Source organism: Protopterus annectens, chromosome 8.part0, assembly GCF_019279795.1.
Source record: "Protopterus annectens isolate FY-2018-M chromosome 8.part0, PAN1.0, whole genome shotgun sequence".
Taxonomy (NCBI): domain Eukaryota; kingdom Metazoa; phylum Chordata; order Ceratodontiformes; family Protopteridae; genus Protopterus; species Protopterus annectens.
The window spans coordinates 46,269,534-46,284,711 of NC_056741.1; the positions used below are offsets into that span (position 1 = coordinate 46,269,534).

The 15,178-nt window shown below is 38.4% G+C and overlaps 1 protein-coding gene across 1 annotated transcript in view; it reads left to right on the forward strand.

The window, feature by feature from the left end:
- Positions 1-6,964: 6,964 nt before the first annotated feature.
- The window catches only part of PTMS (parathymosin), a 48,557-nt gene continuing 40,343 nt past the window's right edge, over positions 6,965-15,178 (forward strand). The window contains exon 1 of the mRNA XM_044079595.1: positions 6,965-7,119. Coding sequence (XP_043935530.1) covers positions 7,078-7,119 — 42 coding nt within the window. The 5' untranslated portion in view covers positions 6,965-7,077. The remainder of the gene's footprint in view (positions 7,120-15,178) is intronic.

A 15,178-nucleotide genomic window follows, 5' to 3' on the forward strand; every position in this document is an offset into this window, starting at 1 on the left:
CCCCGGTCTGACTGTGATCTCTGTGTGCTCTTAAGGGAAATTGCACTTTACTGTGTGTATTTGTTATCCCTTCCTATCATATGAGATGCCCTCTCTGGTGTTAGTGGTGAGGATTGAGGCTGCTTGATTGCTGGGCCAGGGTACGGTTGTCTTAGTTATAAGAAAGGGTTCAACTCTAGACAGTTAGATATTGGGAAGGGGACATTTCCCTGCAGAAAACGTAAAGCATGTCCAAATATTAATCCCAAGAATTGCATTAAACATCCTCTCACTGGTTGGGAGTACAAGCTAAAGACCTACTATGGATTGTGTGACTAGGAACATCATATATGTTGCTGATTGTGATAATTGTTAGGCATTTTATGCAGGAAAGACCAATAGATCTTTCAAGGAAAGAGTTTTACATCATTTTAGTGATACTAGGTTGTCCGTACCCACTAATGGTTTATCGCAGCATATTCAGAAATTATTTTTTACAGCTTTGGAAAAAGTCCAGGAATACATGAGAGGAGGAGATCTATTTAATAAGAGTGATATAAAAAAAAAAAAAACATGTTGGATAGCAGACCTAAGAACAGGTAAGAGTCTTGGACTCAATGTGATGGTACCTTTAAAACCGGTAGTGAAAGACCAGACTCAGAAGAGATAATCACATTGGCTAAACAGTAGGTATAAAAAGGGGTATGCTCGGTGGTGGAACAGGATCTGATGAAGGCATAGCCGAAAGTGCTCATCCATCCGTGTTTTTAGTTTTACTTGATTTTATGCTGAATTCTGAATAAAACTTTTACAAGATTTTAATACATCAACATATCAATATATTACATCTGTGGTGGTGCAGCGGTAGCATTGTTGCCTCACAGCAAGAGGTTCTCCTGTTCGATTCTCGGCTGGAGTGCGGGGAGTGCCTTCTGTGTGGAGTCTGCATGTCCTCTCCGTAGTTGGGAGGGCATTCGAAAGACATGCGTAAATGGGCGTGCCTTTGTTGAAGGTTGAACATCAAGCTGGCACCTCGGCGTTCGTCAAAATCTACTGCCAATCATTAGCAGACCAGAATTCCACTGTGGCGTGCCCTAACTGGGAAAAGCCGAAAGACAACAACAACATATCAATATATTAATATATTTATCTCTCTATGGTGTTACTGCAGTCCTTCACGCATATTTGATGTTTTAATTCTGCAGTCGTTAGTGAATGGAAGCCTTTGTTTGTCTCATCGACAGTTAAGATAACAGGAGATGAGATAAAAACTGTGATGTATAATCAATCTTCAGCAAAGTCACCAAGAACAGGTGGCATTCCTATGGAGGTTTGGAAGTTAGGAGGAAGAAAGTGATAAAGATCTGGAAGATTTTGTTTATCAGCACTTTAAAAGGATTGAAAAAAAATGAAGCACCCACAGGAAACCACAAACGGACAATTTATTGATTAGCATTATCGTTCAAAAAAGTACAAATAAAACTTCATCAGATCAGTTTCAAGTCTTTTCTGGATATCAAATTAATGAAGATAAAACTAAGATTATAGCTGTAAGTTATGTACCCACTCTTTCAAATTGGTTCAGTAATACCCATATTTATGGGGACACAATAAGATGAAGTACACAGAAGTATGGATTAAAAAGGCTTCTGTTATGGCACGTAAGGATATGTGGTAAGAGATTAAACAAAAATGAATACAAAAACTGTTAAACTGGATGGTCTTATGGATAGGGATAATAAGATACAAAGGGTGAAAATATTTTTAGTCCCTTCAGTTTTATATATGGGTCAGGCATATTTTTTTATCAACCAGAGAAGAAGCTGTGGACAGTAATTAATAAAGAACTGAAGGAATGTATCTGGGTTGAGAAGAGAGCATGAGTTAAATGGGATAAGTTGCTCCCTTCCAAGAGAACATGGTGGTTTAGAATTACCTGATTTGAAGAAATATTTTAGAGCTACACAATTAATGCTCATATAAATAACACAAACAGAAGGTTATAATTTGAAATGGAAAGGGATGATGATGATGATGAAGCAGGGGGTGGGTCAAGAAATAGTGGCATTCTGGATGCAGATCTTTAAGGAGAATAATAACAACCATTCAAATTAATATATTCATAACATAGCAGAAAGTATTCTAAGAACTAAGCCAGCATGAGAATGGAAAAAAGAGATTTGCCAAAAAGGAATGACTGCAAGTACGGCTACAGAAAATAGGCAAGAGGGGGTTGGAATTTACTAGAGAAAACTGGCAAAGGAAGCAATGTATTGGGAGCAAATAACTAGGCAGGGAAAGGTAATAGAGTGGGATGAGGCCACAAAGTCATTTGGAATGCAGGCAAGAGACCGTCTTCCCTACCAGGGACTGATATCCAAGTATAGGAAACAGAAATGGATAGGGGAATCCTAAGTGAAAGACCTGCTCTGATTGAGCATTTAGTTGAATATAGAACAAAACCTGATGTTAAAAAGAGATAATTAGTAGGGAATATAAAATACTGTATGATAACTATAAGAATCAATCAGGAGAGGTTAGAAAAGATTGGGAAGAGAGATTGGAAAAGCAATTTACAACAGAACAATGGGAGGACATATGTATGGCTCCCAAGTATGTGACAAAGTCCAGAAGGTTTAGGATCCTTGCTTGGAAGTATTTGCAAGAGAAGTTTACCTCAGGTAGACAGCAAATGTTGAAGGTGTGATGCAGAATATCTGTTTTGTGAATGTAATGAGTTGGCCAATTTTAAACATTTTCTACAGAGTACTCTGTCAGCGATATTGGATGAGCAAATGACTGTAGCTAAGGAAGTTACTCTTTTGAGCTGGGTCACAGGATCTGACTTGCCTTGGACATTATCAGGTCTTATTAAGTTTAATTCTGTTGGCTGCCAAAAAGTGACTACTAGAAAATGGAAATCTAAGCATAAGCTAACTGTATTTGAAGTACTGAATATTACAAAAGAGATAAAAGAACTGGAAGAGGAATCTTTAGAATAGGGAAGGAACAAATTAGTTATAAATAAATAGAGGTTGTGGTAATAATACAAGCAAAATAATGTTCAGGAGAAAGAGGAGGAGTGATGTTTAAGGGAAGGCAGGAATTCAGCAATTTATGAAATGTTGGACTGATGACTGTAGCAAAGAAAGGAAAAAAAATATGTGATGTATAATGTGAGTAAATGGAAAAAATATCATTATGGTTTGTTTTCTGTTAATGCATGCTTGCTTATGTCTTAAGTGTTAATTTTCACAGGGGAGTGCACTCTGTGTCTCTCACTTTATAATGGTTTGTGGAGACGCACTTTATTCTATTAATATGGTTGTGCTGCTAATGTACCACCAGCCATTGGGTGCAATATATACTACAATTCTTTTACAAGTTGTGTCACACTGTAAATACATCAGCACAGCATGTGCCACTTTCAGACAGCTATTATCTATGAATTTGTATATGCATCCCCTGTAATTGTATATAGATTCATTGGCAAATGCTAGGCTGTTGGTCAGACTATTACAAGCCCAGGTGATAACCAGAGGTTAGAATCAAATTCTGTACATTGTATCTGTGAGGTAAGCCCTTAACCATTATGCCAACATTGCCTCCCAAAATGTAAAAGATAAGCCTAGCCAATTTATTTTTTCAAAGAGAGAATCAAACCTCATACCCTGAGTTTGCAAGGTTAACACTTTAATCATTATACCAATCCCCAAGCCAAAGGCTTATGCTACACTGCTGTGTCAGTACTGGAAAATTAATACAATTACTTGGTGTGAGACCTGAACCCACAGGTAAATATGCTACCAGTTCAGCTGTAGAGTCTGTCATTTAAAGTGCATGAAATACACTATGCTGATCAGTTTGCAAAGTATGCTAAGTGTGATAGTGTTGTATGGTATGCTGAGGAGATGTGGTTATGTACAGATGTCTCACCACAGGACAGCCCACCTGTTGGATAAACCAGAGAATGCAGTACTCTGGCATGGGTCATGGCGACAGTGAGAAGCTATGTATAGCACTCACAAAACAGCAACAGAAAATAAGAAGGCAAAGAGAGAAAAGGAGGGTTGGGAATGAAGAGCTGACTTGTGGGAAGGAATATTACAGAAGAGCAAAAGATATTTTTTTTAAAGTTGATGGTCAAAATTGTTTTAGACTGGAGGAAGGAGATTCCCAAAGTTATGGCTCAGTGAAAGAAAAGTTGTCATTTGCAATATATAGTTTTGTGCATAATGCTTGGAGTCTCACAAGGAGGAAACTGAGCTAGTAGGGTAAGGATTTGTAAGGATGTAAGGAATCAGTTAATAAACATCCAACTAGGCAGAGGAAGAACTCTGGTTTTAACAGTTTAAAAAGAAGTTTGAATAATAGCAGAACCACCCCTGTCAGTGGATGCTGATACTATAAAATAATTTCTCTGAAAAAAAAAAAAGAAAACACTTTCAGTGCTAATGGACTTTGCACCATTTCCCACTGTTGCGCAACTTTGAAGTTGGCATGTAAATATATACATGTACACACACACACACACACACACACACACACACACACACACACACACACGTATGTGTGTGTGAGTATATATAATATATATATCATATATAAGTCTAGGAGGTGTCTTCCAACATTTCAACATGTGGGGTGCAGTGGGGCTTGTATCTCAGCAAAAAATAATTTTACAGTTCACTGAAAGTGGCTTTAGGTGACTGAGTTTTGTGATATTGTCAGTCTCTGAAATTTTCTATGACAAATCAACATAAATCCATAAATGGGACCTCTGTTTTGCATATAGCCATTTTGCTTAGGCTAGAGTAAGGCTGTAATGTACTCCTTCAGGAAGCAGGGTAATATATCTGCAAACATGATTGCCAATTGCATTCAGGATTGGAGGGTTACATATCATGGCAATGACAGGGAGGGCATATTTTAGTTATGCCTTTACCGACTGCACATCTGCTTTCTAGTGAGAGAAAGTTGGAAATCTGTGTTTACTGAAAAAGCAGTTTGTTAATTTTGACCATTATTATAGCAATGTGATGCTGAAAACCTAAATGTTTGCCATGTTAAACACCTAGATACCAGAAATGGCTTATAGTCTCTAGTCTATCAAGGTTATTGCAAGTGATGTTTCAGTCAGGGGTACTGATATGAGCTTTTGGTAGGATCTGAATATAACAGTTTTTTGCTTATTTGTGTTTGTTAGAACATGCATTTTTATACCTAGATGGAAAGTAAGGACAAGAAACTTTCTAGCTCTTTTTAATTGTGGTGTGGGAAAGGCTGGCCCTACAGATAACAACATCATCTGTCTATAGAATGAGTGGTAGAAATAAAGGTGAAGTGGGATACCTATTAATGAAGACAGCATAGAGATGTAAAAAAAGAGAACCTTTGGGCACACATTTTAAGACAGAATCTCTAGGTAACAGATTTGTACCTGACTTTAAAAGGATCCTTGAATTAGTCAATGTTTTTAGACACATTCCTAAAGCAGTGAACAAGTTCAAAAGCTTTAATAAGGTCTCTGAAGCCTGAACCAACCAGGTTATCTGTGTCAGCATTTTGAAGATTACCAATGATGTATACCATGCTGTTGGAGTACTCCTGCCATCCAAAATCCATGCTGTTGGGGGAAAGCATGTCACATTTCTGAATACACTTAAACAGCTGAGTGCAGACTAATGCTTCAATATGTAATAATTCTTTATATGCAGTAAAAAAGCAGCTCGACTAGGTTTCAACATGGACAGATTGGTGATGTGCAAGTTATGTGTCTGCGTGATCATTCTTAAAGGATAGGGGTGTAGCTTTAGGAAGGTAATTTGCAGCTGAGTCTTGGCTATATTAAGTCTATGTCCTGACTAAAGTATCTGCCCCCTCCACGAGCAGCAGATGGCTCAAGGTGAAACCATCACAGCAGCTAATGATTTTCTGTAATACACAACTACAGGGTAACAGGAGCAGGACTTTAACAGGCCCATCTCATGCTTCCTAAAAGAAAATATGGGCAGAACAATACAGTGCATCCAGTCCTATAAACTGTGTGCCTGGGGTTTTTCAAACCAGTCAGCCTGCTAACCTTCACCCCAGTGCAAGGAAAGTACACAGGACCTCTAATTTCACAAGTCATAAACTAAAATGTGTTGTGAGTCGGTGGTATGGACCTGACTCTGTCAGTTGTACTTTTGCAGATGACTAGGCAGGGACACCAAAAATGTTCCATTTCTGTACAAAATTCACAGAATCATCATTATCTAGATGCATTTTAGCAACTACATTCAAATGACTGGTAAGAGACTTGAACCCATAACCTTCTACAACAGGTATAACAGTTATTCACTTTACTGCAGTGACACAAACATATACTTTTGTAGTGCAAGTCTGTCCTAAATCTTTCACTATTTGGCCAAAGACAAACATGATAGCTACACAGTGAGTGAGTGAGTGAGTGAGTGAGTGACAGAGCTCAAAGTATGATCCTGTAATCTTCTTTCAGTCCTTTCAGCTTTAATTAAGTGTCTTGCACAAGGTCACCCACTGAACCAGTTGGCCTACCTACTATGATTTCCTTACTTTTTTTAACTAGATACATTTCTCAAAATCAAAACTAAAAAAAGAAAAGTGGGATTTGAACCTAAGCTGTCCTACATTATACTTCCTTTTTTTCTGCCCCAAAGTACCGCCTATTATCAAAGAATTAGCTGTTTGATGAAATGGGATTTGAACATAGACTTTCAGTTTAAAATATTGGATTGCTTTTTGTTCCAAGTTTCTCTACAAAAAAAAAAAAAAAACCTCCGCCCTAGCTGTAATATCCTGCACATCAGGATTGAGAGCATGATGATTCAGGGACTCTCAGTTGTTGCTGGCCAGCCCACGTGGGTTTGACTGACAGTTGCCTTGCCCCTTCCTCTGTTTCTCCATGCCCTCTTTGGCAGACTCCTCCCTTACTCCTTCCCTAGAATAAGGTTATAAATACAGCTGCTTAAAATTAGGTCTTCAATGCCGATTGCAGCGGCCTCTGTGGAGTAGTCTTTTTCTCTTTCTCTCTTGTCTCTTTCTTTCTCTTCCCTCCCTGCACAGTCTGACATCAAGATGGCAGAGGTAGCTGATACCACCACCGAACCCAGCACTAAGGTAAAGCAAGATGTGTGTGCGTATTCTTCTTGGTATGTCTACTGTAGATTATCCTTTTGGTGTGCATGGAAAAAAGTATAGCTGCTTAAGTACTCTTAAAAAAGAAAATGTTCCTTTTCCTTAGTTACTTCTTGGATTTTTGTTTTATCAAGATTTTGTTGTAAAGAAATTGTAGACTGGCATCATGCTTTCACTATACAATGTATAATGTACAACATATAAGATGGGGGCAATGGAAGATTCCTTTTTGTTTTACTAAATGTTTGTATTGATGTATGAATGTAAATGTGAATACCAGTGGTGGACCTGGTATCTTGGGTCTAAGTGAATTTGGGGTCTCTAGAATGTCTGACGATGAGAGTCGTTGTTGACTTTACAGGATAAGAGAAATCTGACATTTTTTTTTATCTTAATTTGTTTTTGCCAAGCAGCATAATTACAGATATATATCCCAGGTGTAAGAGTGAATACAGGAGGGATTACGATCATTGTTACCTTAGCTGTTACTACCAGGCACACACATGCGCACACAGACACACATACACTGGCACTTAGTTCCTTGTCTTGTATTCTACTAGACGACATCAAAGCACAGTAATGCAAAAGGGTCCATTGCTATGCCTTTTGTTTTGTAAACAGGTATGCACAGTTCTTTAGGCACGAAAGTATTCACAACCTGGCTTTTCAGAAAATGAGTAATAAGCCTGGAAGACCACACTCTCAACTAGCAGAGTGGATACAAACGTACAACATTTGTAGTACATGTTGCTTCATCCCTTTTGTCTAAAGACGTTCACATATTGTTACATCGTTACAGGTCTGGCTTTGAAGAATCAAAAGTTTTAGTTACATAATTTTAAAAGCTTTAAATCAAACACCGTTACCAGAATCAGTCTCATGTCATAGCTGTGATATAAACTAAACAATGCATATAAGTTAACGTTTTCTGTATTCCGGATTTCAACTTGAAATTCTTTACTTTTCTTAAATTGGGTTTAATTTAGCTATCAAAGAATATACATTTATGGTTTATAAAATGTCTTGTGTTTTGCTATCCGTAAAAACGCGGCTCATAATAAAAGTTGGTGTTGCAAAAGAGTGCCAGTTTCGATTGTGTGCATGTGTTTCTCTTACTATGCCTACTTATTACCGATTTTATCCTTAGATCATCTAAGGATAAAATCGGTAATAAGTAGGCATAGTAAGAGAAACACAGTTAGATGTGGTTTCCACTGTACGTATGTGTGCTTTGTTTACAGTGCCCACAGCTGCGTGATCTTTTGTCATTTTCCCGTGTGTCAGCATATGCGTTTTTCTCCCACTCGTTAAGGCTAACCTTTTGATTACTTGTGTGTGTTGGTTAGGACTCTGTGATCGGGCATTAGGCTGGCACAGTCTTATCCAAAGAATGGATGGATGGCTTTTTGTTTGGGACCCGTGCCTTTATTCAGTTATCCTTTCGTACAATGGAGTGGCACAGCGCAGCTGGCTTTGTGCGTGTGTGTGGGGGGGGTTGCTGGCTTCTTTCCAAACAACAAATGGCTTTGCCTCGCTCATTTGTTTTCATTATCAGAAGTAACGAAACAAGTGAAACAATCATTTTGTTACTTTGGAGGCAGTTTGTGGTTCTTGCGTTCGCCTTGTTTAAACACGGAACGAAATATCATTTAAGGAACTATACATGTGTCCAAAGGGTCTGCTTCAGCTGCCTTATTAAGAAGGAAGCGTACTAATAAACACTCATTTTTTCAGTGTAAGTACCCCTGCCTTTTCTCTCGAGTCACTGTTTTTTCTTTGGACTTTTGTAAGTTTTATACTAGCACCGGTTTCAAAACGTTTTAAATCGTAATTTGACATTTGCTCAAGTCAGCACTTGTTCGGGGAAAAGGCCGTTAATGCATTCCTAAAACCTAACAGCGTCTATTATTGTCCGTTAGAAATACTCTTGAAAAGTAAAAACGTTACAATACAGAGAAATTCTTCTTGAGCGAGTATTCTTACGAGGGACAGCTGCGTTACCTCTCAATGTCACAGCCCGCTCGGAACTTGACAAGGTAGCGATGGTCCATCCCAGTGAAGCTATCAATTAAATAAAGTAACCAGACTTTCTCCTATTTGACCTGCGCTGCTGTGCTTAACAGTGCTACTTTTGTAGCCTTTCTCTGCCGTCAGCTGTCTTGTCGTCCTGCCCCCACCCGCGATCGCAGGTACGAATAAGCAGGGGGAAGACGAGGTCGTCTTTCAAAGGGCAACCGACTTGCTGTGTTTCTTCCATTGTTGAGATCGAAATATAATGCGGTTAGCACCCCGAAAATAAATCATATGTGGACATGCGGGCATGTGCGTAACCATCCCCCATAACTGTTGTTTCTTAAAATGTTATTGTCAAATGTGCACTGAACGGTACTTTATTTTACCGGCTCTGTACCCTGACTGGATTAAAACTGCCATGCGCAGATCGGTATGACTGGCGCCTCCCTCCCACCTCCAAAGGCGCGCGCAAACACAATCGTCCCGATTCTTTATGTTTTTAATCTGGCCTTCTGTTCATGTTCATATCTTTTTTTTTTTTTTTCATTTTTTTTTTACTTTATTTTTTCGGAAAGCTATTTCGTTGTCGTTTGGAAAGGATCGGATGGGGTGATCGACAGACGGGGAAGTGAAAGAGAGCGTTAAAGCTTTTCCCGCCAAAACAGACAAAAGCCTTGTCTCGAGCTGAGAAGTGCTTTGTGTTATTAACGGTGCGCGCGAGTGTTTAAAGCCTTCTCAGTGTCTGTTTTTTTACGAAAAATATATGAAATAAAAGTATGATCTTTTAAGCTCGCAAATTCACCGTCGTAACATTTAAAACCCTTAACATTACTCAGTCATGTATTAAATTTTGTTGTTCCAGCCAGCGCTGTCAAGTCGCACTGAAGAGTTACCACAGCCGCCATCATTTTTCACTTGACAAATTACTAACCGCTTTTAATGTACTTAAATCAGTCGTAACTCAAGTAATAATTCAAGTACAAAACAAGCAAGGCAAAGCATACGATGTTACCTGGTAGTACGAAATGAGTGTTACACAATATTTTCGTAACTGGAAAAACACCGAGATGAATTATGAAACGTAAGGGATTAAAAGCTGGTATGGCATAACATATACTAGAAAGAATAATAGGGCATCATGGGTATGCACATTAGGTAGGACTAGGAGCTGCAAACAAATTCGTGAAATAGCATTCAACTGTGATCGTGGTAAATGCAGGCAGCTGTTACTAACATAATTTTTTTATGTTTATAGATACAGTTTCATTTACAGAAGGACGCACTGGATGCCTGATCGTATCTCTACAATACTCGCGACGTGATTTTTCTCTTATGCTTGTAAAATAGATTTGAAATGTTTTGTCATCAACCGTATTACTACTGACCATTCAGTTTGTGCTGTTTGTATGTAGTTATTGTCTGTTGCTCCCCAAAAACTATTCAAAAGTGTTCACTTTTTTACCTGTTTGATCTACCACACCTGGGCCATCAGCTCCATTGTTTGTATCCAGTTCTTACTGGCTTTTTGTTAGCAGAGTTGCGTTTTAAGTTGTAGGGAAGTTGCTTGCTCCTAGTGGGGTTCCCTGCCATTGTCTGTCCTGTTTGCATCCATGAGTGCTGTGGTGTAAGATTGCTCTTAGTGAGGGTCTCTGCCTCACTTAACATAAGGCCTGCTTGAACAACAGTGGTTGCCTTGATCAGTGAAGATATGCAGGCTTCTACACTCATCTTTCTACTGATCACCAGCAGGTATTACCAGTCTGGTAGGCCTGTCCACCTCCCTCCCCCTAGGATAAGCGAGACGGTACTGTCCACACAACCTCATCTTTCGTAATGCCCTGTCCCTCTGGCATTCATGTTGCTAACTGAACACAGTCCTCATGGGTCATAGGGCTGTATCTGCCAACACCATGAGGCCAGGAACATTGTCAACATTTTTCATTAAATTTAATTATCAGTAAAACACTGTTAGATTAGGCTTCTATTCTCAAAGGAGCAGCTGCATCTTGAATTTTAAGGGGGAAATATTTTTTCAGATATTTTATACCTTTGTATTTGAAAAATTAAAAGCATCACTTAAGCATTTCAGGATCAAAGTTCACAACTGCATTAACTGTCACATTCCAAAAGAGTAATCATATGGTGCAATGTCATACCTCCCAACTGTCCATGATTTTGCTTTATATTTTTGTCCTGTCCCAGGTTTTGATTTTTTGATAAATTGCTGAAGATTATTCAGTCAATAATGACAGACATGCACCTTCTGATGCAAAACCTGTTGTCCTGTTAACTTAAGTGAATTAAAGTAATAAATTATCTTTGATTTTGGGCCTATGTTCCCCTGTAATTTTTGGTTGTGTCCCTGATTCTTCAGCAAAGAAGTTGAAAGTTAAGTGTAGCATACCATTGGAAGCAGTTACTCTGTGCTCGCTTCCAAAACCAGGATCAATCGGTACTCAAGTGGCATAGGTCAATGAAGACTGGCAGAGCCATCTACACCCAGTTACAGAACTGGACTCAGGCTTACTGTACTTCAGCAGTTAGAATTTTTTCCATGGTTATTGAACGTCAATGTAAAAACTGTAATGTGTAGCCTATTAAAGTCAATAAGGCTACATGGTATAGTGAGTGCTGCACCTGTAAAGTTCTTACTGGCTTTTTGTTAGCAGAACCACAGCATGTCCTCCCTATAATGTTGGTCTTTACAGTGCATGCAGTTTGCAGTGTTTACTTGCTGTGTATGCATTGTTGCTTTTGACATAGAGGAGGTGCTATGTGGACTGACACCACCTATATATCAGTTGTGATACTGCAGGCAAGCTAAATGTCTGCAATACCACAACTCACATACAGGTGGAGCAGTGGGGGAGACCATGGGGAGCAGCAGTTGGCAGAATATGTCACTAATAGTTAATGAGGCTCACTAACATACAGCATTAGTGAATTTCATAATCTGCTGAGGTGTAGCAGGTATTTTACAGTACTGCAGTGTTGGCATAGATTCAGGTGGTATAGGGAGTGCTTGCCCCCCCCCCCCAATGATGTCTTACTGAGGCAATGTTGAAATTTAAAAATGTGTAGCAGTACAGGTAGTGAGAAGATCTATGCTACACTACCCCGGTTCTTTAAGAATATAGCCTTATATGTTGTATAACCAAAAACTGCACTTTTTTGTTTTCAAGTCACTTTGTTTGTAGATGCTGCAGTATGTAAATTCCAAAATGCCATTCTGACCTGAATTTGAACCTAACTTTAAAGGACAGTCTCTCTCTATTGCTTCAATATAGTCTTTAAGTTCACAGGAAAGGATGCATGGATAGTCAGCCCTTGTAATGCATATTGCATGACCAACACCATTTAGGGAAAGTAGGAAGTAGAATCTCAAATAGTTACATGTTTCTCAAGACAAGCATAGTATGCATATTTTGCTGTAACATACAAAACAACAGAAAGTTTCACTTTTTTTCTGCAAAAAGAGTATTGTTTTAAATTCTTATTTCATCAGAACTCCATGTTTCAGGTGTACTGAGTTTGTCAGACCGAAAAAAATATGTTTGTTGCAAACTGAATGCCAAAAGGAGGACACAAGTGGCTATACAAGACAGCTGGTGGCACTTGACAATATAGAGCAGTATTTCTGAAACCAAAATAATTTAAATGGGGGAGTCATAATTCCAATGACAGACTTCTATATTCAGTAGAAATGCATAGAAACATATTTATCATTAATTGCAACTTAGAAGAGATGTATTCTAGATCATTTTTATATTCTGAATACTGAGAATTAATCACATATACTACCCTCAGCACTGCAGGATGAAGATGGAACTGCAGCCCATGGCTGTACATTGCAAACATACACCTCAACCACTTGGTGCAAAAATTCTGGACAAAGCCAAAACTGGAGTGTAATGGCCAAAATAAATATTGCCCTTATAAACGTAGAAAATGTTTCCATTTTTATTAATGACGTTCACTCAGCAATTCCACACGCCACCTGTATTCAATACGCAGATGACTCTACTATAGTTTGTTCAGCCACTTCTCCAACTGAACTACAGTCCCTTAACCAAAAAGCATTCAATACAGTAGAACAATGGTTCTCAAACCGCTGCCTCCTCCTAAACCCCCAGAAAACTAAACTTTTACTTTTCACGCCAACCCGAAAGTCCACCCCTATAAATTTCACACTCATATCTAATAATGGTACTCTCATTTCTCCCGACCCAACCACTAAACTCTTAGGAATAACAATAGATAACAACCTCAACTTCGATACTCATATAAACAGCGCAATAAAATCAGTCAACAAAAAATTGGGGTCCCTGTATAGAATCAAACCCTTTCTTACACCAGTAGCTAGGACCGCTATAGCCAGCACTCACTTAATCTCCACTCTACTGTATGCTTCACCTATATACATTAATACTTTCTAAAAACAACCTCAACAAACTGGCAATCTCCTATAATAGTATTGCTAGATTTGCCACTGGCTCTCTTTTTAGAACTCATCACTGTCTTAATCTAAAGTAACTAGGATGGCTAGAGTTTAAACTAGCTTCAATTTCACCAGCTTGCTATAGCCCTTAAGACCCTGTATCAACCCACCAACACTCCAATTCTCACTAGCCTCATTACCCCTTACAACAATCTTAAGAATTTATGCCCCTCAAACAAACTGCTAATTAATACTTGCAGATCCAACAACTCAGCAAGAGACTCTCTGTTCTCGAATACTGTTGGAAAGCAATGGAGTCTACTACCCACTGAACTCTGTCTTCACTTACATTTTTTAAACATAATCTAAAACTATTTCTCAATACACACTGGTTATGCTCCTGTATTAATCCTGACTAACTTTCTTCCTTTACACTAAGGAATACTCTTCACCTTTATAGACTTATCCTTAAAGAACCAATAGACCATGTTATTGCAATTTAAATATATGTATATAGTATCATCTCTTGTACATTACCTTTTGCTGTTTGTGTTATGCTCATGATGGGTATTGTATTTTGTATTTTTTATTAACAATTTTTTATTAACAATAGCTGTTTTTTAAGCTTGGACTGCTGCAACCTTCTGTATTGTATTTTGTATGTGTCTTGGAGCTTTTCTTCCCGGGCCTCTACTGAAAATGGACATGTATCAAGTTAGACTAGCCCGGTCAACAAATGTAAAATAAAATAAAAACTTGCATTTTCTGAAGGATATGAAGTCTGAAACCCAAGTGTTATTACTTACTGGTTTCAATCCTCACTGATTTGTCAGAAAACTACAGTTTTTATATGGAACAGACCAAAAATGAGGTAAGAGTCTGGATGTTGCCAAATTCTGGACAATTGAGAGGTATGGTTGCAAGTGGTATTAACATTAGCTGAAAAAGCCATAACAATGTTATGTTTTCATTTCAGGTTCTTTAAATCTTTCCTCACCCCTTTGAGCATTTATGAAGGCTGAAATCTCCACCCTAATTCTAGCCTAGCTTGTAATCTAACAACTTTACTCTGTCACTCTCCTACAGGAGATAGTTACTAAATTTTGCCAGTGGGCTAGATCATGACTGAAAAGCGTCCTTGTTATTATTGCAGAATAGTGCTATGTTAAAGTGTATTCTGCCTCGTAATGTGCAAGGAATGTCACAGCTCCAGTCAGAAAACTACAATTCCAGGTGTTGCTTTCCATGATTATTTTAAAATACTACATGTTTCTTTGTAATGTAAAATGCCATAGCTGTAGTCAAGGCCATCACTGCTGGCTAGTTTGGTGTGAAGTTGAGGTGGGGGCCGGTGTGGAAATAGGTATGTTTCCCCTGGGGGCAAAGGGTTTTATAATGAATGCCATTATTTATTGGACATTTTGTCAGTGTATTTGCCTATTTTTATGTAAATGTTAAAAATGCTGTTAGCAAGTACGCTGAAACACTCTGGGACATTTGTTTAATCTCACTCAATGCCTAGATAAACAGAGAAGTGATTTTTGTTTGTATGGATGTTTATTTGTTTTGCTGGTGTCTTGTCTTATTGGG